At 47.0% G+C, this 23,932-nt stretch overlaps 1 protein-coding gene across 2 annotated transcripts in view; it reads right to left on the minus strand.

Annotated features, from left to right (window-relative positions):
- The window catches only part of LOC122548313 (pre-B-cell leukemia transcription factor 1-like), a 214,646-nt gene that overhangs the window by 25,325 nt on the left and 165,389 nt on the right, over positions 1 to 23,932 (minus strand). For both annotated transcript variants that reach the window (XM_087990288.1, XM_087990287.1), the window contains exon 9: positions 18,855 to 18,944. In XM_087990288.1, the coding sequence (XP_087846414.1) occupies positions 18,855 to 18,944 (90 nt within the window). The remainder of the gene's footprint in view (positions 1 to 18,854; positions 18,945 to 23,932) is intronic.

Below are 23,932 nucleotides of genomic sequence, written 5' to 3' on the forward strand. Positions count from 1 at the left end.
CATGTACCTCTACTTCTGTTACTCATAATCCATACTAATCACTTCGGTAGAGTGTCCTGTCTCCTGATGTTTGCTGCTAATGCAAAGTTCGGTGGGAAAAATGCGAGCGGGAGGCAGTGAGGCTGCAAGGGGAAGTATATAGGAAAAGAAATATAATGTGGAGATATATGAAGTTAACCACCTTGGTAGGAACATTGGAAAAGCAGGTAATTTTTGAAGGTTGGGAGATTGGGATAGAGTTACATTCAGTGGGGCCTGGGTGACCTTGCACATAATTTACAGGAAGTCAACCTGCAAACAAATTCACAAAACATATGTGAACCTTTATTATCAAGGAGATAAGAGCAAAGAAGCCTGACTACAACTGTATAAAACTTTCACCATTTGAGTACTTTTAAAGACACTTTTATTTCTATTCTGGGCACTGAGTAAGTCGAGTACTTTTTAAAACTTTGCATTCCTACTTTAGACTTTACTCATTCAATTCTGTAACAAACATTTAAAGTATCTGTCCCTCGGTACCCCATACCTAAGATGGCATCAAAGAGACTACAAACTTTTCACTGCACTCATTCAGGTGACAATAAAGACTATTCTATTCTACTTTATCCAAGACTGCTCTCCTTATATCAGAGAGTTATATTCGTCTTGTAGTGAGTGCAACACATGTCCCCTCATGTGAAGGAATTGTTCTGCAAGGAGAAAGCAAGCAAACAAAGTCTACATCCCCAAGAGTTTGGAAAAACCTATTTTAAATCCTTTGAAACGCTGAAGGGGCTTCATGCTGAAAAGTTGTTCTCCCTGGTGGGAAAACTAACACTCAGAACTTTCAGAGAAAGGGTCAATTATTCGGGACTGCAATAAGCCGACAATTCCTCACACAAACAGTGGCCATTCTCTAGAATCCCTCCCTGAAGACGATGTTCAACCACTGAGTATTTCCAAAACAGAGACTGTCAGATTTTGGGGAATTAAAGGAAGGGCTTCAAGAAGGTGTAGGTGAGGCCATCCGCAGTGATCTTTGGTGAATAGTGAAGCAGATCGAGGGGCTGAATGATCATCTCCTGGTTCTATTTCTGATACATTCTGTGCTCTCAATATTTACCTAATTGTGTTACTAATAATGTCAGACCAACACAAGGGAATAATAGACACTGCATCACCCCAGCAAGGGACTGACAGCAAAAGGGAGCAACTGAAACTCATTATACCTAAAGTGGCACTAATGGCCCAACATCTATCTCATACATTAAGCCAGAGATTTCACCAAGGGGCACAGACACTTAATCTTGTTATACCTCTGCATAAGCCCACTTATCTCCTAAAATGAAGACTGTAATCCCAGCCAGAGAGACAGAAACCAATTATTAAATTGAAATGGACTCATTCATGAGCCTGTCACGTGACCAAAGTACATTTGGTTTCTGAAGAAAATTTTTTAATAATACATTTCTGTATTCTTGACAAAAGTCTGGTTTACAATAAACATCAGTGTGTGTGAATTTAACTAGTAATCCCATGTCCCAGACTCCCGCCTTCCTCAAGCGTGAATCTCTTTCACAACCTAGTTCAGGCAGAAAACGTGCACAAGCATGAAAAATTGAGGAAGTGTGTACACCATCATCAACTTTTATCCACTTTGAAAGGAATCCTTCAGCCAACTGAAACACTCTTGCTGAATTCAAGCTCAGAAGGTTAAGGACACTGACTCCCGAGGCTCAGACAAAAATTGCACGTTTATGTCTTTGATTTCTTTGTTTTCTCTTCCATTTGCTTTTTCAAAGAAGCCTTTTCTTCTGTGTCTGTGTGTGGAGGTGTTTGAATGTCTGTGGAAGTTGTAGAGTCATACAGCACAGAAACAGACCCTTTGGTCCAACCAGTCCATGCTGAACATAATCCCAAACTAAACTAGGCCCACCTGCCTGTATATAGTCCCACCAAGGCCCATATCCTTCCGGCAGAAGTGGGTACTGCAGATGCTGGAGATTAGAGTCAAGATTAGAGTGGCGCTGGAAAAGCACAGCAGGTCAGGTTTTCCGTTGATTTTCCTGCTCCTCGGATGCTGCCTGACCTGCTGTGCTTTTCCAGCACCACTCTAATCTAGACCCATATCCTTCCAGACCTTTCCTATCCATGTACTTCTCCAAATGTCTTACATGTTGTAACTGTACCTGCATCGCCCACTTTCTCTAGACGTTCATTCCACAAACAAACTACGCTCTGTGTAAAAAAGTTGACCCCCACCCCCCATGTCCTTGTCAAAACTTATCCCCCTCACCTTAAAAATATGCCCCCTAATTTTGAAATCCCTCACCCTAGGGAAAAGACCCTTGTCATTCACTTTATCCATACCCTTCATAATTTTATAAACCTGTATAAGGTCACCTCTCAACCTCCTACACTCCAATGAAAAAGGTCCCAGCCTATCCAGCCTCTCCTCGGAACTCAAACCCTCCATTTCCTGGCAACATCCTGGTATATCTTTTCTGAACCCTCTCCAGCTTGGTATCCTTCCTGTAACGGGACGACCAGAACTGGGCACAGTGCTCCAGAAGAGGACTGACCAGCAGCCCGTACAACCTCAACATGACGCAGTGCGTGTGTGCATGTAAATAAAAGCGTGTTTCTGTGCGCTTGAGTGTGCGCATGTCTGCATATACTTGTGAACATGCGTGTGTGCACGTGTGTTATGATAATGATTTGTTGTGGGATACATGACTGTGTACCCCAAGATCCCTCTATTCCACTTTACAGTTATCATCCTATTGTTCCTTGTGTATTCCCCTGACAGACTTTCCCATGTGCATCACTTCATATATATGTCTCGACTGATTTCCTTTGGCCACTGGGAGCAGGTCCACTGATCCACTGCAGTCCCCAGCTTTCTCCTCTACTATCAACCGCACAGCCGATATTTGTATCGTACAGCCCATGTTCCAGTTCAATAACCGTCGATAGACAGTGAGAGAGCCAACAGTGAGCTCTGTGGAAGGCACACATGACAGCCTTCCACTGATAAAGACAGCAATGTATCAACGGTCATTGCTTCTACATCCTCAGAGATGAATTTGGATCAAATTTAGCCCCAGGTCCCCTTTGGTCTACTTTCGTCACCAACTGGACCTGAGGTGACAACTTTGCTATAACCTGTCACAGAGCTGACCTCAGCTCGATGGGTCAATCGGCCTCCTGCACAATGAAACTCCAATGAACCAAGGGACAAAAACTGCTGAGTTCTCCCCGACAGACTGTTGGGGTCCTGGATGTTCTCGTGGCGACCATTTGTTAAATACAGAGTTACACTGTGAAGGATTTAATAGCTTCTCAGTGCCCAGCCTCTGATGTAACACTGTATGACAATTCGGTGAAATATTTGGTCACAATGAGAACAGCATGCAGCTCATCTATGTGATTACCAGTGCCTGGAATGAAGTGGGGGAGAAAGAGAATATATGTGAATGAGCACATGAGAGAGAGAGAGAGAGAGAGAGAGAGAGGGAGACTTTGATGGAGAAACAGAAAGGATCAGGATGTCAGAGAGATAGACAGAAAGAATTACAGCATGCAGCAGGTGATACCCACAAACAAGATACAGCTGTGAGAGAGATAGATACCAATCAGTACAGGGAAAGTCAGTAACACAGTGTGCTGAGGGGATACTGAGTGACTGTGTGAGGGAGCTGGATTAACATCAGTACAAATACAGTCAGTAACACAGCGTGCTGAGGGGATACTGAGTGACTGTGTGAGGGAGCTGGATTAACATCAGTACAGGTACAGTCAGTAACACAGGGTGCTGAGGGGTTACTGAGTGACAGTGTGAGGGAGCTGGATTAACATCAGTACAGGTACAGTCAGTAACACAGCGTGCTGAGGGGATACTGAGTGACTGTGTGAGGGAGCTGGATTAACATCAGTACAGGTACAGTCAGTAACACAGCGTGCTGAGGGGTTACTGAGTGACAGTGTGAGGGAGCTGGATTAACATCAGTACAGGTACAGTCAGTAACACAGGGTGCTGAGGGGTTACTGAGTGACTGTGTGAGGGAGCTGGATTAACATCAGTACAGGTACAGTCAGTAACACAGCGTGCTGAGGGGTTACTGAGTGACAGTGTGAGGGAGTTGGATTAACATCAGTACAGGTACAGTCAGTAACACAGCGTGCTGAGGGGTTACTGAGTGACAGTGTGAGGGAGCTGGATTAACATCAGTATAGATACAGTCAGTAACACAGCGTGCTGAGGGGTTACTGAGTGACAGTGTGAGGGAGCTGGATTAACATCAGTACAGGTACAGTCAGGGACACAGCGTGCTGAGGGGATACTGAGTGACAGTCTGAGGGAGCTGGATTAACATCAGTACAGATACAGTCAGTAACACAGCGTGCTGAGGGGATACTGAGTGACAGTGTGAGGGAGCTGGATTAATATCAGTACAGATACAGTCAGTAACACAGCGTGCTGAGGGGATACTGAGTGACTGTGTGAGGGAGCTGGATTAACATCAGTACAGGTACAGTCAGTAACACAGCGTGCTGAGGGGTTACTGAGTGACTGTGTGAGGGAGCTGGATTAACATCAATACAGGTACAGTCAGTAACACAGCGTGCTGAGGGGTTACTGAGTGACAGTGTGAGGGAGCTGGATTAACATCAGTACAGGTACAGTCAGTAACACAGCGTGCTGAGGGGTTACTGAGTCACAGTGTGAGGGAGCTGGATTAACATCAGTACAGATACAGTCAGTAACACAGGGTGCTGAGGGGTTACTGAGTGACAGTGTGAGGGAGCTGGATTAACATCAGTACAGGTACAGTCAGGGACACAGGGTGCTGAGGGGTTACTGAGTGACAGTGTGAGGGAGCTGGATTAACATCAGTACAGGTACAGTCAGTAACACAGCGTGCTGAGGGGTTACTGAGTGACAGTGTGAGGGAGTTGGATTAACATCAGTACAGGTACAGTCAGTAACACAGCGTGCTGAGGGGTTATTGAGTGACAGTGTGAGGGAGCTGGATTAACATCAGTATAGATACAGTCAGTAACACAGCGTGCTGAGGGGTTACTGAGTGACAGTGTGAGGGAGCTGGATTAACATCAGTACAGGTACAGTCAGTAACACAGGGTGCTGAGAGGTTACTGAGTGACAGTGTGAGGGAGCTGGATTAACATCAGTACAGGTACAGTCAGTAACACAGCGTGCTGAGGGGTTACTGAGTCACAGTGTGAGGGAGCTGGATTAACATCAGTACAGGTACAGTCAGTAACACAGCGTGCTGAGGGGTTACTGAGTGACAGTGTGAGGGAGTTGGATTAACATCAGTACAGGTAGAGTCAGTAACACAGCGTGCTGAGGGGTTACTGAGTGACAGTGTGAGGGAGCTGGATTAACATCAGTATAGATACAGTCAGTAACACAGGGTGCTGAGGGGTTACTGAGTGACAGTGTGAGGGAGCTGGATTAACATCAGTACAGGTACAGTCAGGGACACAGCGTGCTGAGGGGATACTGAGTAACAGTGTGAGGGAGCTGGATTAACATCAGTACAGATACAGTCAGTAACACAGGGTGCTGAGGGGATACTGAGTGACAGTGTGAGGGAGCTGGATTAACATCAGTACAGGTACAGTTAGGGACACAGCGTGCTGAGGGGATACTGAGTGACAGTGTGAGGGAGCTGGATTAACATCAGTACAGATACAGTCAGTAACACAGCGTGCTGAGGGGATACTGAGTGACAGTGTGAGGGAGCTGGATTAATATCAGTACAGATACAGTCAGTAACACAGCGTGCTGAGGGGATACTGAGTGACAGTGTGAGGGAGCTGGATTAACATCAGTACAGGTACAGTCAGTAACACAGCGTGCTGAGGGGTTACTGAGTGACAGTGTGAGGGAGCTGGATTAACATCAGTACAGGTACAGTCAGTAACACAGCGTGCTGAGGGGTTACTGAGTGACAGTGTGAGGCAGCTGGATTAACATCAGTACAGATACAGTCAGTAACACAGGGTGCTGAGGGGTTACTGAGTGACAGTGTGAGGGAGCTGGATTAACATCAGTACAGGTACAGTCAGTAACACAGGGTGCTGAGGGGTTACTAAGTCACAGTGTGAGGGAGCTGGATTAACATCAGTACAGATACAGTCAGTAACACCGTGTGCTGAGGGGTTACTGAGTGACAGTGTGAGGGAGCTGGATTAACATCAGTATAGATACAGTCAGTAACACAGGGTGCTGAGGGGTTACTGAGTGACAGTGTGAGGGAGCTGGATTAACATCAGTACAGGTACAGTCAGGGACACAGCGTGCTGAGGGGATACTGAGTGACAGTGTGAGGGAGCTGGATTAACATCAGTACAGATACAGTCAGTAACACAGGGTGCTGAGGGGATACTGAGTGACAGTGTGAGGGAGCTGGATTAACATCAGTACAGGTACAGTTAGGGACACAGCGTGCTGAGGGGATACTGAGTGACAGTGTGAGGGAGCTGGATTAACATCAGTACAGATACAGTCAGTAACACAGGGTGCTGAGGGGATACTGAGTGACAGTGTGAGGGAGCTGGATTAATATCAGTACAGATACAGTCAGTAACACAGCGTGCTGAGGGGATACTGAGTGACAGTGTGAGGGAGCTGGATTAACATCAGTACAGGTACAGTCAGTAACACAGCGTGCTGAGGGGTTACTGAGTGACAGTGTGAGGGAGCTGGATTAACATCAGTACAGGTACAGTCAGTAACACAGCGTGCTGAGGGGTTACTGAGTGACAGTGTGAGGCAGCTGGATTAACATCAGTACAGATACAGTCAGTAACACAGGGTGCTGAGGGGTTACTGAGTGACAGTGTGAGGGAGCTGGATTAACATCAGTACAGGTACAGTCAGGGACACAGGGTGCTGAGGGGTTACTGAGTGACAGTGTGAGGGAGCTGGATTAACATCAGTACAGGTACAGTCAGTAACACAGCATGCTGAGGGGTTACTGAGTGACAGTGTGAGGGAGCTGGATTAACATCAGTACAGGTACAGTCAGTAACACAGGGTGCTGAGGAATTACTGAGTGACAGTGTGAGGGGGCTGGATTAACATCAGTACAGATATGGTCAGTAACACAGGGTGCTGAGGGGTTACTGAGTGACAGTGTGAGGGAGCTGGATTAACATCAGTACAGATACAGTCAGTAACACCGTGTGCTGAGGGGTTACTGAGTGACAGTGTGAGGGAGCTGGATTAACATCAGTACAGATACAGTCAGTAACACAGCGTGCTGAGGGGTTACTGAGTGACAGTGTGAGGGAGCTGGATTAACATCAGTACAGGTACAGTCAGTAACACAGGGTGCTGAGGAATTACTGAGTGACAGTGTGAGGGGGCTGGATTAACATCAGTACAGATATGGTCAGTAACACAGGGTGCTGAGGGGTTACTGAGTGACAGTGTGAGGGAGCTGGATTAACATCAGTACAGATACAGTCAGTAACACAGCGTGCTGAGGGGATACTGAGTGACTGTGTGAGGCAGCTGGATTAACATCAGTACAGGTACAGTCAGTAACACAGGGTGCTGAGGGATTACTGAGTCACAGTGTGAGGCAGCTGGATTAACATCAGTACAGATATGGTCAGTAGCACAGGGTGCTGAGGGGTTACTGCGTGACAGTGTGAGGGAGCTGGATTAACATCAGTACAGGTACAGTTAGGGACACAGCGTGCTGAGGGGATACTGAGTGACAGTGTGAGGGAGCTGGATTAACATCAGTACAGATACAGTCAGTAACACAGGGTGCTGAGGGGATACTGAGTGACAGTGTGAGGGAGCTGGATTAATATCAGTACAGATACAGTCAGTAACACAGCGTGCTGAGGGGATACTGAGTGACAGTGTGAGGGAGCTGGATTAATATCAGTACAGATACAGTCAGTAACACAGCGTGCTGAGGGGATACTGAGTGACTGTGTGAGGGAGCTGGATTAACATCAGTACAGGTACAGTCAGTAACACAGCGTGCTGAGGGGTTACTGAGTGACTGTGTGAGGGAGCTGGATTAACATCAATACAGGTACAGTCAGTAACACAGCGTGCTGAGGGGTTACTGAGTGACAGTGTGAGGGAGCTGGATTAACATCAGTACAGGTACAGTCAGTAACACAGCGTGCTGAGGGGTTACTGAGTCACAGTGTGAGGGAGCTGGATTAACATCAGTACAGATACAGTCAGTAACACAGGGTGCTGAGGGGTTACTGAGTGACAGTGTGAGGGAGCTGGATTAACATCAGTACAGGTACAGTCAGGGACACAGGGTGCTGAGGGGTTACTGAGTGACAGTGTGAGGGAGCTGGATTAACATCAGTACAGGTACAGTCAGTAACACAGCGTGCTGAGGGGTTACTGAGTGACAGTGTGAGGGAGTTGGATTAACATCAGTACAGGTACAGTCAGTAACACAGCGTGCTGAGGGGTTACTGAGTGACAGTGTGAGGGAGCTGGATTAACATCAGTATAGATACAGTCAGTAACACAGCGTGCTGAGGGGTTACTGAGTGACAGTGTGAGGGAGCTGGATTAACATCAGTACAGGTACAGTCAGTAACACAGGGTGCTGAGAGGTTACTGAGTGACAGTGTGAGGGAGCTGGATTAACATCAGTACAGGTACAGTCAGTAACACAGCGTGCTGAGGGGTTACTGAGTCACAGTGTGAGGGAGCTGGATTAACATCAGTACAGGTACAGTCAGTAACACAGCGTGCTGAGGGGTTACTGAGTGACAGTGTGAGGGAGTTGGATTAACATCAGTACAGGTAGAGTCAGTAACACAGCGTGCTGAGGGGTTACTGAGTGACAGTGTGAGGGAGCTGGATTAACATCAGTATAGATACAGTCAGTAACACAGGGTGCTGAGGGGTTACTGAGTGACAGTGTGAGGGAGCTGGATTAACATCAGTACAGGTACAGTCAGGGACACAGCGTGCTGAGGGGATACTGAGTAACAGTGTGAGGGAGCTGGATTAACATCAGTACAGATACAGTCAGTAACACAGGGTGCTGAGGGGATACTGAGTGACAGTGTGAGGGAGCTGGATTAACATCAGTACAGGTACAGTTAGGGACACAGCGTGCTGAGGGGATACTGAGTGACAGTGTGAGGGAGCTGGATTAACATCAGTACAGATACAGTCAGTAACACAGCGTGCTGAGGGGATACTGAGTGACAGTGTGAGGGAGCTGGATTAATATCAGTACAGATACAGTCAGTAACACAGCGTGCTGAGGGGATACTGAGTGACAGTGTGAGGGAGCTGGATTAACATCAGTACAGGTACAGTCAGTAACACAGCGTGCTGAGGGGTTACTGAGTGACAGTGTGAGGGAGCTGGATTAACATCAGTACAGGTACAGTCAGTAACACAGCGTGCTGAGGGGTTACTGAGTGACAGTGTGAGGCAGCTGGATTAACATCAGTACAGATACAGTCAGTAACACAGGGTGCTGAGGGGTTACTGAGTGACAGTGTGAGGGAGCTGGATTAACATCAGTACAGGTACAGTCAGTAACACAGGGTGCTGAGGGGTTACTAAGTCACAGTGTGAGGGAGCTGGATTAACATCAGTACAGATACAGTCAGTAACACCGTGTGCTGAGGGGTTACTGAGTGACAGTGTGAGGGAGCTGGATTAACATCAGTATAGATACAGTCAGTAACACAGGGTGCTGAGGGGTTACTGAGTGACAGTGTGAGGGAGCTGGATTAACATCAGTACAGGTACAGTCAGGGACACAGCGTGCTGAGGGGATACTGAGTGACAGTGTGAGGGAGCTGGATTAACATCAGTACAGATACAGTCAGTAACACAGGGTGCTGAGGGGATACTGAGTGACAGTGTGAGGGAGCTGGATTAACATCAGTACAGGTACAGTTAGGGACACAGCGTGCTGAGGGGATACTGAGTGACAGTGTGAGGGAGCTGGATTAACATCAGTGCAGATACAGTCAGTAACACAGGGTGCTGAGGGGATACTGAGTGACAGTGTGAGGGAGCTGGATTAATATCAGTACAGATACAGTCAGTAACACAGCGTGCTGAGGGGATACTGAGTGACAGTGTGAGGGAGCTGGATTAACATCAGTACAGGTACAGTCAGTAACACAGCGTGCTGAGGGGTTACTGAGTGACAGTGTGAGGGAGCTGGATTAACATCAGTACAGGTACAGTCAGTAACACAGCGTGCTGAGGGGTTACTGAGTGACAGTGTGAGGCAGCTGGATTAACATCAGTACAGATACAGTCAGTAACACAGGGTGCTGAGGGGTTACTGAGTGACAGTGTGAGGGAGCTGGATTAACATCAGTACAGGTACAGTCAGGGACACAGGGTGCTGAGGGGTTACTGAGTGACAGTGTGAGGGAGCTGGATTAACATCAGTACAGGTACAGTCAGTAACACAGCATGCTGAGGGGTTACTGAGTGACAGTGTGAGGGAGCTGGATTAACATCAGTACAGGTACAGTCAGTAACACAGGGTGCTGAGGAATTACTGAGTGACAGTGTGAGGGGGCTGGATTAACATCAGTACAGATATGGTCAGTAACACAGGGTGCTGAGGGGTTACTGAGTGACAGTGTGAGGGAGCTGGATTAACATCAGTACAGATACAGTCAGTAACACCGTGTGCTGAGGGGTTACTGAGTGACAGTGTGAGGGAGCTGGATTAACATCAGTACAGATACAGTCAGTAACACAGCGTGCTGAGGGGTTACTGAGTGACAGTGTGAGGGAGCTGGATTAACATCAGTACAGGTACAGTCAGTAACACAGGGTGCTGAGGAATTACTGAGTGACAGTGTGAGGGGGCTGGATTAACATCAGTACAGATATGGTCAGTAACACAGGGTGCTGAGGGGTTACTGAGTGACAGTGTGAGGGAGCTGGATTAACATCAGTACAGATACAGTCAGTAACACAGCGTGCTGAGGGGATACTGAGTGACTGTGTGAGGCAGCTGGATTAACATCAGTACAGGTACAGTCAGTAACACAGGGTGCTGAGGGATTACTGAGTCACAGTGTGAGGCAGCTGGATTAACATCAGTACAGATATGGTCAGTAGCACAGGGTGCTGAGGGGTTACTGCGTGACAGTGTGAGGGAGCTGGATTAACATCAGTACAGGTACAGTTAGGGACACAGCGTGCTGAGGGGATACTGAGTGACAGTGTGAGGGAGCTGGATTAACATCAGTACAGATACAGTCAGTAACACAGGGTGCTGAGGGGATACTGAGTGACAGTGTGAGGGAGCTGGATTAATATCAGTACAGATACAGTCAGTAACACAGCGTGCTGAGGGGATACTGAGTGACAGTGTGAGGGAGCTGGATTAACATCAGTACAGGTACAGTCAGTAACACAGCGTGCTGAGGGGTTACTGAGTGACAGTGTGAGGGAGCTGGATTAACATCAGTACAGGTACAGTCAGTAACACAGCGTGCTGAGGGGTTACTGAGTGACAGTGTGAGGCAGCTGGATTAACATCAGTACAGATACAGTCAGTAACACAGGGTGCTGAGGGGTTACTGAGTGACAGTGTGAGGGAGCTGGATTAACATCAGTACAGGTACAGTCAGGGACACAGGGTGTTGAGGGGTTACTGAGTGACAGTGTGAGGGAGCTGGATTAACATCAGTACAGGTACAGTCAGTAACACAGCATGCTGAGGGGTTACTGAGTAACAGTGTGAGGGAGCTGGATTAACATCAGTACAGATACAGTCAGTAACACAGGGTGCTGAGGGGTTACTAAGTCACAGTGTGAGGGAGCTGGATTAACATCAGTACAGATACAGTCAGTAACACCGTGTGCTGAGGGGTTACTGAGTGACAGTGTGAGGGAGCTGGATTAACATCAGTACAGATACAGTCAGTAACACAGCGTGCTGAGGGGTTACTGAGTGACAGTGTGAGGGAGCTGGATTAACATCAGTACAGGTACAGTCAGTAACACAGGGTGCTGAGGAATTACTGAGTGACAGTGTGAGGGAGCTGGATTAACATCAGTACAGATATGGTCAGTAACACAGGGTGCTGAGGGGTTACTGAGTGACAGTGTGAGGGAGCTGGATTAACATCAGTACAAATACAGTCAGTAACACAGCGTGCTGAGGGGTTACTGAGTGACAGTGTGAGGGAGCTGGATTAACATCAGTACAGGTACAGTCAGTAACACAGGGTGCTGAGGGATTACTGAGTCACAGTGTGAGGCAGCTGGATTAACATCAGTACAGATATGGTCAGTAGCACAGGGTGCTGAGGGGTTACTGCGTGACAGTGTGAGGGAGCTGGATTAACATCAGTACAGGTACAGTCAGTAACACAGGGTGCTGAGGGGTTACTGAGTGACTGTGTGAGGGAGTTGGATTAACATCAGTACAGATACAGTCAATAACACTGAGTGCTTAGGAGTTACTGAGTGACAGTATGAGGGAGCAGGATTAACATCAGTACAAATACAGTCAGTAACACTGGGTGCTGAATGGGTTACTGAGTGACAGTGTGAGGGAGCTGGATTAACATCAGTACAGATACAGTCAGTAACACCGTGTGCTGAGGGGTTAGTGAGTGACTGTGTGAGGGAGCTGGATTAACATCAGTACAGATACAGTCAGTAACACAGCGTGCTGAGGGGTTACTGAGTGACAGTGTGAGGGAGCTGGATTAACATCAGTACAGATACAGTCAGTAACACAGGGTGCTGAGGGGATACTGAGTGACAGTGTGAGGGAGCTGGATTAACATCAGTACAAATACAGTCAGTAACACTGGGTGCTGAATGGGTTACTGAGTCACAGTGTGAGGGAGCTGGATTAACATCAGTACAGATACAGTCAGTAACACAGCGTGCTGAGGGGATACCGAGTGACTGTGTGAGGGAGCTGGATTAACATCAGTACAGATACAGTCAGTAACACAGGGTGCTGAGGGGATACTGAGTGACAGTGTGAGGGAGCTGGATTAACATCAGTACAGATACAGTCAGTAACACAGGGTACTGTGGGGTTACTGAGTGACAGTGTGAGGGAGTTGGATTAACATCAGTACAGGTACAGTCAGTAACACAGGGTGCTGAGGAGTTACTGAGTGACAGTATGAGGGAGCAGGATTAACATCAGTACAAATACAGTCAGTAACACCGTGTGCTGAGGGGTTACTGAGTGACAGTGTGAGGGAGCTGGATTAACATCAGTACAGGTACAGTCAGTAACACAGCGTGCTGAGGGGTTACTGGGTGACAGTGTGAGGGAGCAGGATTAACATCAGTACAGGTACAGTCAGTAACACCGTGTGCTGAGGGGTTACTGAGTCACAGTGTGAGGGAGCTGGATTAACATCAGTACAGGTACAGTCAGTAACACAGCGTACTGAGGGGTTACTGAGTGACAGTGTGAGGGAGTGGATTAACATCAGTCTGGAAAAGTGATTGCATGAGCCACAGTAAATGATATTGTCAAAACAGTGAGAGCTCCCTCTGAACAAGGACAGACGAACTTGCCGTATACATCCACTGAATTCAACTTTAACTACCTCGGCAGTCACAGGGTCCAAACGTTATGGAGTGAATAAGCTTAGCCATCCATCTCTTCAGATTACTGAGGTGTGCAGGATCTCTCAGTGATGGGGAAAACACAACTCCAATATCTCCTGATGTTCTCCGGTGATGGCTACAACTTGTTGCAATACTGTCAGCGGCAGGAGATGTTCTCTTCTATAGTGAGACCCTCTGGATGCTTAGACTACCAGTGTCTCAGTTTCTATACCAATCTGTGAACCAAAGTCTCTGCTCTCATCTGATCCCAGCTTGCTGAACAGCCCCAGTTTGAATTACCATTAGCACTGGTGCTGCTAAAACTCTCTAAAACTCTCTCTCTTGACTCTCCATAAAACCCAATGTGGAGCAAAATTAGTTCACTCTCTACCACCCAATGGGGGCTCAGTATCTGGTCACATCTCTGTAACGGACCTTGAGAAACATCTTATAATGTTAGGTGAACGTTTAAAGATCTCTATTCCTCACACAATCAGCTCCAACATGTTCATGAGCCGTACTCACTTCTTCATATTTAACTACACACCACATCCAAATACTATATGCAACATATATTAATATTAATGAGTTAAATGAGGGAACTACGTGTGATATCTCCAATTTTCCAGACAGCACAAAGCTGGAAGGAGGGGGAGATGTGAGGAGGATGCAGAAATGCTTCAGTGTGATTTGGACTGGCTGAGGGAGGGGGCAAATGTATGGCAGATAAAGTGTAATGTGGATAAATGTGAGGTTATCCACCTTGGTCATTTAAAAAAAAGGCCTATAATTATCTGAATGTTGATAGTTTGGGAACGGGGGAGGTGCAATGGGACTTGGATGTCCCTGTACACCAGTCACTGAAAGTTAAGTGTGCAGGAGCAGCAGGGGGGGGGGAAGATGGTTAAATGGTATAAAAACCCAAAATGTGGATGCTGTAAATCAGAAACAAGAACAGGGATTGCTGGAAAAGCTCAGCAGGTTTGGCAGTGTCTGAGGAGAGCAATCAGAGTTGAGTGATCCTTCCTCAGAAACGTTAACTCTGATTTCTGTCCACAGATGCTGCCAGACCTGCTGAGCCTTTCCAGCAGTTTCTGGGAAGGTAAGTGGTCTTCAGAGTGAGAGGATTCGAGTACAGGAGCAGGGATGTCTTGCTGCAATTGTCCAGGGCCTTAGTGAGACCACACTTGGAGTACTGTGTGCAGTTTTTATCTGAGGAAGAATGTTCTGGAGCTGGAGGGAGCATGACAAAGGTTTACCAGACTGACTCCTGGGATGGCAGGACTGGCGTATGAAGAGACACTGAATCAGTTATGATTACATTCACTGGGGTTTCGAAGAATGAGGGGGTTATCTGATGTTCCTGGTGACTGGGGACTCCAGAACCAGGGGTCATAGTCTAAGGAGACAGGGTCGGCCATTTTGGACTGAGATGAGGAGAAACATCTTCACCCAGAGAGTGGGGAGCCTCTGGAATTCTCTGCCACAGATAATGACTGAGGCCAAAACATGAAATATTTTCAAGAAGGAGATAGATACGGATCTTGAGGTTAAAGGGGGAACAGGGGACTGAGTTGGATACTCAGCCACGATCATGTTGAATAGCAGAGCAGGCTCAAAGGGCCGAATGGCCTACTCCTACTCCCAAGCACAATCTGTTTGATTGAAAATATGAACGGTGAGTTAGAACCGAGTGTCTCCTGCAGGGGAATGACAAGATCCCATTTCGTTTCCGTCTGTTGCTGGACCGACGACAGAGCTCAGTCACTTTGGCCCGGCAATGGGTAACGACGCGGTCAAAATGTCTGACAACCGTGGCGCAACTACTCACCCGCGGCCTGAGGCCTGTTAACCTCACTCTACCTTTCCCCAAGCCCTTCAAAACAAAATACATATCGAGAGAGAGAGAGAGAGAGAGAGAGAGAGCCAGAATAAAAAAGAATGTGCAAACATCTCCCGGCAAATTGGAGGATTTGATTGGGTGGGACATGTGAAGGCAGGAGGAACAGTGAGTAGTAACCTGCAGCAAGACAGGGGCAGTAACCCGGCGGCCATGTTATCCGTGCATGTGAGAGAGCGGCCTCTCTCAGGCCTGCTGTCACACCCACTGAGCACTGCGATGGCTGATCTGAGAAATCGAGTTGGATTGCTGTCCCCTTCGTGACCAGGGCTCTGACTGTCCCTGTCGTATCAATTTTCCCCAGCACCACACAGCCTGTCGCTGTGAATTTACAAGGAGGGCCTGGGCAGCACACACACACACACACACAGACACAGATACACAGACAGACAGATGCAGACGCACAGAAGCACAGTGAGGATGGTTCCATGCCAGTTGAGGAGTGGGCAGGCTGTGAGAGGGGTGGGAGGAGTTGGTGGGAGGGAGGGCAGTCAGTGCCTGAGCTGGTCTGCCTGCTGTCTCTGTCACGGTCAGTGGAATCCCCGGGAGGGAGGGGGGAGAAGGGACGGGGTGGGGTGGTGCGAGGGCGGGGGTGGGGTGAGAGGGCAATAGGCAAGAAGTGGTGGGGGGTGGTTATTGGGTCGAACCAGCATCAGTGAGCTGCTTTACAGAGACACAGCATCAAGACTACAACCCGACCAGTTCAACAGGGGCACCTCTCTCTCCCTGTCTTTCTCTATCTATCTCTTCTGCTCTCTCCCTCTTTCTCTCTATCTCTAACTCTACCTGTCTCTGTCTCTATCTCTCTCCCTCACACTCTCCCTCTCCCTATCTCTCTTTTTCTCCACCTCTCTGTCTCTATCTTCCTATCTCCCCATCTCTCTCCCCCTTCTATATCTTTCCATTGCACCCTCTCTCTGTCACATCCTCTCTCTTTATCTCACACCCTCTCTCTTTAGCTCTCTGTCTCTTTATCTCTCTCTCTCTCTTGTTCTCTACCTCTCTCTCTAGCTCTCATTCTCTCTATCTCTGTCTCTTAACCTCACTCTCTCTCACACCATCTCTCTCTTGCCCTCTTTCTCTCTCACTCTCTCTAGCACTCTCACTGGCTATCCCCCTCCCTCCCTCTCTCCCTCCCTCTCCTGGTGTGAATCTGACAGGGTGGAGCACATCACCTCTTTCATTGAATGTCCCTGTCACTCACCTCATTGTCCATCAATGCCCCCCCCCCCTCCCTTCACAGCAGCAGGACAGGCTAATTCACCCTGAGGAAGGGCTTTTGCCTGAAACGTCGATCCTCCTGCTCCTTGGATGCTGCCTGACCTGCTGTGTTTTTCCAGCATCACACTCTCGACTCTGTTCTCCAGCATTTGCAGTCCACACTATTGCCTAATTCACCAGCACCAGCTACTGTCCCTGCCTCCCTCTGGGAAATAATCAGAGACTGGTCTTAGAGAGAGAGGAATAGGGGCAGGGAGAGAGAGAGAGAGAGAGAGAGAGAGAGAGAGAGCCGGGGTGGGGGCAAAGGGGCAGATAGAGGCAGAGAGAGTTAGTGAAGGCAGAGAGAGAGAGAGAGAGGGGAGACAGAGAGAGAGAGAGAGAGAGAGAGAGAGAGAGAGACAGAGAGAGAGAGATGGAGAGACAGAAGCAGAGTTGGTGAGAGAGAGAGAGGGACAGGTCAGAGAGAGGGATCAAAGCAGAAAGAAAGACAGAAAGGGAAAGGGATACAGAAGAGGAGAGAAAGAAAGAGACAGAAAGGAAAAGAGAAAGGGACATAAGCAGAGAGAGAGAGAGAGAGAGAGAGAGAGACAGTGGCAGAAGGAGGAGAGAGAGTGCACGAGAAAACGAGACAGAAAGAGAGATAGGTAAAGAATGACGGCAAAAGACATAAAGAGGCAGTGACACGGGTAGAGAAAGAGAGAGGGACAGATGCAGACAGAGAGTGGGGAGGGGGACAAGAGACACAGAGGCAGAGAGAGAGAAAGAGAGAGATAGAGTCAGAGTAAATGACACATTTGACTGAAGACAATGATGGAGTTTGACAGAGGGACTGAGAGAAAACCTTTCTGCTTCTAGGGAGTTCCAAAAGAGATACATAGAATCCCTACAAGTCATTTGGCTGATCGAGTCCACACCAACCCTCCAATGAGGATCCCACCCAGACCTATCCCCATAACCCAGCATTTCCCATGGCTAACCCACCTAGCCCGCACATCCCTGGACACTACGGGGCAATTTAGCATGGCCAATCCTGCACATCTCTGGACTGTGGGAGGAAACTGGAGCACCTGGAGGAAACCCACGCAGACACGGGAAAAATGTTCAAACTCCACACAGAGAGTCGCCTGGGGCTGGAATTGAACCCAGGCCCCTGGTGCAGTAAAGCAGCAGTGCTAACCACTATGCCACCCCAAATTGGCTTGAATGCACGCGTCACTATAAGGTGACTAACGTTTTAGATTCTCTACAGCGTGGAAACAGGCCCTTCGGCCCAACAAGTCCACACCGACCTTCCGAGGCGCAACCCACCCAGACCCATTCCCCTACATTTACCCCTTCACCTAACACTATGGGCAATTTAGCATGGCCAACTCACCTAACCTGCACATTTTTGGACTGTGGGAGGAAACTGGAGCACCCGGAGGAAACCCACGCAAACACTGGGAGAATGTGCAAACTCCACACAGAGAGTTGCTGGACCAGCATTTATTGCCCGTCCCTAGTTACCCCTTGAGAAGGCGGTGGTGAGCTGCCTTATTGAACTGCTGCAGTCCATATGCTGTAGGTTGACCCTTAGGGAGGGAATTCCAGGATATTGACCCAACAACAGTAAAGGAGGTCAACGATCATCCCTTCTCGATTTGGCAGAGAACTTGTGAGGCCATTGCTGTGGGTCTGGAGTCACATGTAGGCCAGACCAGGTAAGGATGGCAGATTGCCTTCCCTAAAGGTTAGCAAAGAATATGAACTGCTTCACCGAATGACTGTTAGTTGGAATGGTTGATCTGGCTTTGTTAAACGATTGGATCAAAATTCCACCTGATGTGGTCTCGAATCGTTTTCCCCGGAAAATCATCCTAGAGGCTCTGGTCCATTAGCTCAGTTACCACAAGGGCCAAAATCTCTGGTTGGCTGGGTTTGAGGGAATGCTACAGGAGAACGTGAGGGAGAAGAGAATGCGTGTGGGGAGGAGACTTGCGCTGGACTGGGCCAAATGGCCTGTTTCTCCTGATGAAGGGCTTATGCCCATAATGTTGACTCTCCTGCTCCTCGGATGCTGCCTGACCTGCTGCGCTTTTCCAGCGCCATGCTTTTCGACCCTGTCCCTAGTGCCACACGTTCTAGCTAATTGAGATGGGGACAACTACTTACATTCAGGGCCTGTGGGCTATAGATCCTGCCAGCTCCCAGACCATCACCGTAGCCGCCTGTCTGGTTGATAACATGGCGCAGCGAGTCCACCTGGAACAGAGAGCAACAGGCTTCGGTCACACTGTACCACCATTCCCCACCGCCTGGCGATGGTGCCCATCCTCACTGTGCAGTGAGCTGGCACCATCAGACAGCATTTGAGGACTACCTCACCATCTTTCCCCATGCCCTCTCTCCATGCAGCCTGTGTATGAGGGTGGGCTGCAGAAATGCTTGTCCAGAGGTCCAAGAGAAACCAAGCCTCCGGCTTGTAGAAGGAGTTTTTGTTTAAATTCATTCATGGGATGATGGCATCACTGGTTATGCCAGCCATTTATCGCCTGCCTCTAACTGCCCAGAGTCAACCACAGTGCTGAGGATCTGGAGTCACATATAGGCTAGATCACATAAAGGACATGAGGAAACCAGATGGGTTTTAACTGACTATCATTTTTCCCCATGGTCATCACTAGACTCTTAATTCCAGGTTTTTTTAAAATGTTAGATTCAAATCCACTGTCTGCCAGGGCAGGATCTGAACCCAAATCCCCACAACACTAACGAGATCCCTGGATTAATAGTCCAGTGATAATACCCCCAGACCGTCACCTCCACTATAACGGCCAACTGTTAGCAGTGATCTCAGGTCAGGAGGCTGGACCCTGCCAGGGAATGGTTCTCTGATGAAGTCCTGCAACAGTCTACTTGGTAAGTGATGCAAACCGACAAGAAATGGGTCTTTGTTTATAACTGCCTGGTGTCCAGTGCTTTATTACTGGAGCTAGGTGAGACTCCAGTCGCAGTTAGAGTGCAATTGCGAGTCACAGAGTTATAGAGATGTACAGCACTTTTCGGTCCAACTCATCCATACCAACCAGATATCCTAAATTAATCTAGTCCTATTTGCCAGCATTTGGCAAATATCCCTCCAAACCCTTCCTATTCATATACCCATATCCCTTTCAAATGTTGCAATTGTAACAGCCTCCACCACTTCCTCCACCAGCTCATTCCATACATGCACCACCCTCTATGTGAAAAAGTTGCCCCTTTGGTCTCTTTTAAAACTTATCCCCCCCCCCTCAGTGTAAAGCTATGCCCTCTAGTTTTGGACGCCCCCATCCAGGGAAAGGATTACAGCTATTCACCCTATCCATACCCTTCATGATTTTATACACCTCGATAAGGTTGAGGTCTATTGACATTTTGTTGAAATGAAGGTATTAATCTTTCCACAATGAGGTACTAATTTCCGCACAATTAAGGTACTAATCTCACCACAATGAGGGTACTAATCTCTTCACAATTAAGGTACTAATCACTCCACAATGAAGGTACTAATCTCTCCACAACGAAGGTACTAATCCTCCACAGTGAAGGTACTAACTCTCCACAGTGAAGGTACTAATCTCTCCATAGTGAAGGTACTAATCTCTCTACAATGAAGGTACTAATCTCTCCACAATGAGGGTACTAATCTCTTCACAATTAAGGTACTAATCCCTCCACAATGAAGGTACTAATCTCTCCACAACGAAGGTATAATCCTCCACAGTGAAGGTACTAACTCTCCACAGTGAAGGTACTAATCTCTCCATAGTGAAGGTACTAATCTCTCTACAATGAAGGTACTAATCTCTCCACAATGAGGTACTAATCTCTTCACAATTAAGGTACTAATCCCTCCACAATGAAGGTACTAATCTCTCCACAATAAAGGTACTAATCTCTCCACAATGAAGGTACTAATCTCTCCACAGTGAAGGTACTAATCTCTCCACAATAAAGGTACTAATCCTCCACAGTGAAGGTACTAACTCTCCACAGTGAAGGTACTAATCTCTCCATAGTGAAGGTACTAATCTCTCTACAATGAAGGTACTAATCTCTCCACAATGAGGGTACTAATCTCCCCACAATGAAGGTACTAATCTTTTCACAATGAAGGTACTAATCTCTCCACAGTGAAGGTAAAAAGCTCACCACAATGATGGTACTAATCTCTCCACAGTGAGGATACTAATCTCTCCACAATGAAGGTACTAATCTCTCCACAATAAAGGTACTAATCACTCCACAGTGAAGGTACTAATCTCTCCACAATAAAGGTACTAATCACTCCACAGTGAAGGTACTAATCTCTCCACAGTGAAGGTACTAATCTCTCCACAGTGAAGGTACTAATCTCTCCACAATAAAGGTACTAATCACTCCACAGTGAAGGTACTAATCTCTCCACAATAAAGGTACTAATCACTCCACAGTGAAGGTACTAATCTCTCCACAGTGAAGGTACTAATCTCTCCACAGTGAAGGTACTAATCTCTCCACAATGAAGGTACTAATCACTCCACAGTGAAGGTACTAATCTCTCCATAGTGAAGGTACTAATCACTCCACAGTGAAGGTACTAATCACTCCACAGTGAAGGTACTAATCACTCCACAGTGAAGGTACTAATCTCTCCACAGTGAAGGTACTAATCTCTCCACAATAAAGGTACTAATCACTCCACAGTGAAGGTACTAATCTCTCCACAATAAAGGTACTAATCACTCCACAGTGAAGGTACTAATCTCTCCACAGTGAAGGTACTAATCTCTCCACAGTGAAGGTACTAATCTCTCCACAGTGAAGGTACTAATCTCTCCACAGTGAAGGTACTAATCTCTCCACAATAAAGGTACTAATCTCTCCACAGTGAAGGTACTAATCTCTCCACAGTGAAGGTACAAATCACTCCACAGTGAAGGTACTAATCACTCCACAGTGAAGGTACTAATCTCTCCACAATAAAGGTACTAATCACTCCACAGTGAAGGTACTAATCTCTCCACAGTGAAGGTACTAATCTCTCCACAGTGAAGGTACCAATCTCTCCACAGTGAAGGTACTAATCTTCCACAGTGAAGGTACTAATCTCTCCACAATAAAGGTACTAATCACTCCACAGTGAAGGTACTAATCACTCCACAGTGAAGGTACTAATCTCTCCACAGTGAAGGTACTAATCTCTCCACAATAAAGGTACTAATCACTCCACAGTGAAGGTACTAATCTCTCCACAGTGAAGGTACTAATCTCTCCACAGTGAAGGTACTAATCTCTCCACAATAAAGGTACTAATCACTCCACAGTGAAGGTACTAATCTCTCCACAGTGAAGGTACTAATCTCTCCACAGTGAAGGTACTAATCTCTCCACAGTGAAGGTACTAATCTCTCCACAATGAAGGTACTAATCACTCCACAGTGAAGGTGCTAATCACTCCACAGTGAAGGTACTAATCTCTCCACAATAAAGGTACTAACTCTCCACAGTGAAGGTACTAATCTCTCCACAGTGAAGGTACTAATCTCTCCACAGTGAAGGTACTAATCTCTCCACAGTGAAGGTACTAATCACTCCAGAGTGAAGGTACTAATCACTCCACAGTGAAGGTACTAATCTCTCCACAATAAAGGTACTAATCACTCCACAGTGAAGGTACTAATCTCTCCACAATAAAGGTACTAACTCTCCACAGTGAAGGTACTAATCTCTCCACAGTGAAGGTACTAATCTCTCCACAGTGAAGGTACTAATCTCTCCACAGTGAAGGTACTAATCACTCCACAGTGAAGGTACTAATCACTCCACAGTGAAGGTACTAATCACTCCACAGTGAAGGTACTAATCTCTCCACAATAAAGGTACTAATCACTCCACAGTGAAGGTACTAATCTCTCCACAGTGAAGGTACTAATCTCTCCACAGTGAAGGTACCAATCTCTCCACAGTGAAGGTACTAATCTCTCCACAGTGAAGGTACTAATCTCTCCACAATAAAGGTACTAATCACTCCACAGTGAAGGTACTAATCACTCCACAGTGAAGGTACTAATCTCTCCACAGTGAAGGTACTAATCTCTCCACAATAAAGGTACTAATCACTCCACAGTGAAGGTACTAATCTCTCCACAATAAAGGTACTAATCACTCCACAGTGAAGGTACTAATCTCTTCACAGTGAAGGTACTAATATCTCCACAGTGAAGGTACTAATCTCTCCACAGTGAAGGTACTAATCTCTCCACAGTGAAGGTACTAACTCTCCACAGTGAAGGTACTAATCTCTCCACAGTGAAGGTACTAATCTCTCCACAGTGAAGGTACTAATCACTCCACAGTGAAGGTACTAATCACTCCACAGTGAAGGTACTAATCTCTCCACAATAAAGGTACTAATCTCTCCACAGTGAAGGTACTAATCTCTCCACAGTGAAGGTACCAATCTCTCCACAGTGAAGGTACTAATCTCTCCACAGTGAAGGTACTAATCTCTCCACAGTGAAGGTACTAATCACTCCACAGTGAAGGTACTAATCACTCCACAGTGAAGGTACTAATCTCTCCACAATGAAGGTACTAATCACTCCACAGTGAAGGTACTAATCTCTCCACAATAAAGGTACTAATCACTCCACAGTGAAAGTACTAATCTCTCCACAGTGAAGGTACTAATCTCTCCACAATAAAGATACTAATCACTCCACAGTGAAGGTACTAATCTCTCCATAGTGAAGGTACTAATCTCACCACAATGAAGGTACTAATCACTCCACAGTGAAGGTACTAATCTCTCCATAGTGAAGGTACTAATCTCACCACAATGAAGGTACTAATCTCTCCACAGTGAAGGTACAGATCTCTGAACAGTGAAGGTACTAATCTCTCAATAATGAAGGTACTAATCACTCCACAATGAAGGTACAAATCTCTCCACAATGAAGGTACTAATCTCTCAACAGTGAAGGTACTAATCTCACCACAATGAAGGTACTAATCACTCCACAATGAAGGTACAAATCTCACCACAATGAAGGTACTAATCTCTCAACAGTGAAGGTACTAATCTCTCCACAATGAAGGTACTAATTTCTCCACAATGAAGGTACTAATCTCTCAACAGTGAAGGTACTAATCTCTCCACAATGAAGGTACTAATTTCTCCACAATGAAGGTACTAATCTCTCAACAGTGAAGGGACTAATCTCTCC

The sequence above is a fragment of the Chiloscyllium plagiosum genome, unplaced genomic scaffold (assembly GCF_037043375.1).
Source record: "Chiloscyllium plagiosum isolate Xiang-an unplaced genomic scaffold, Cpla_swu_hap1 HiC_scaffold_9, whole genome shotgun sequence".
Taxonomy (NCBI): domain Eukaryota; kingdom Metazoa; phylum Chordata; class Chondrichthyes; order Orectolobiformes; family Hemiscylliidae; genus Chiloscyllium; species Chiloscyllium plagiosum.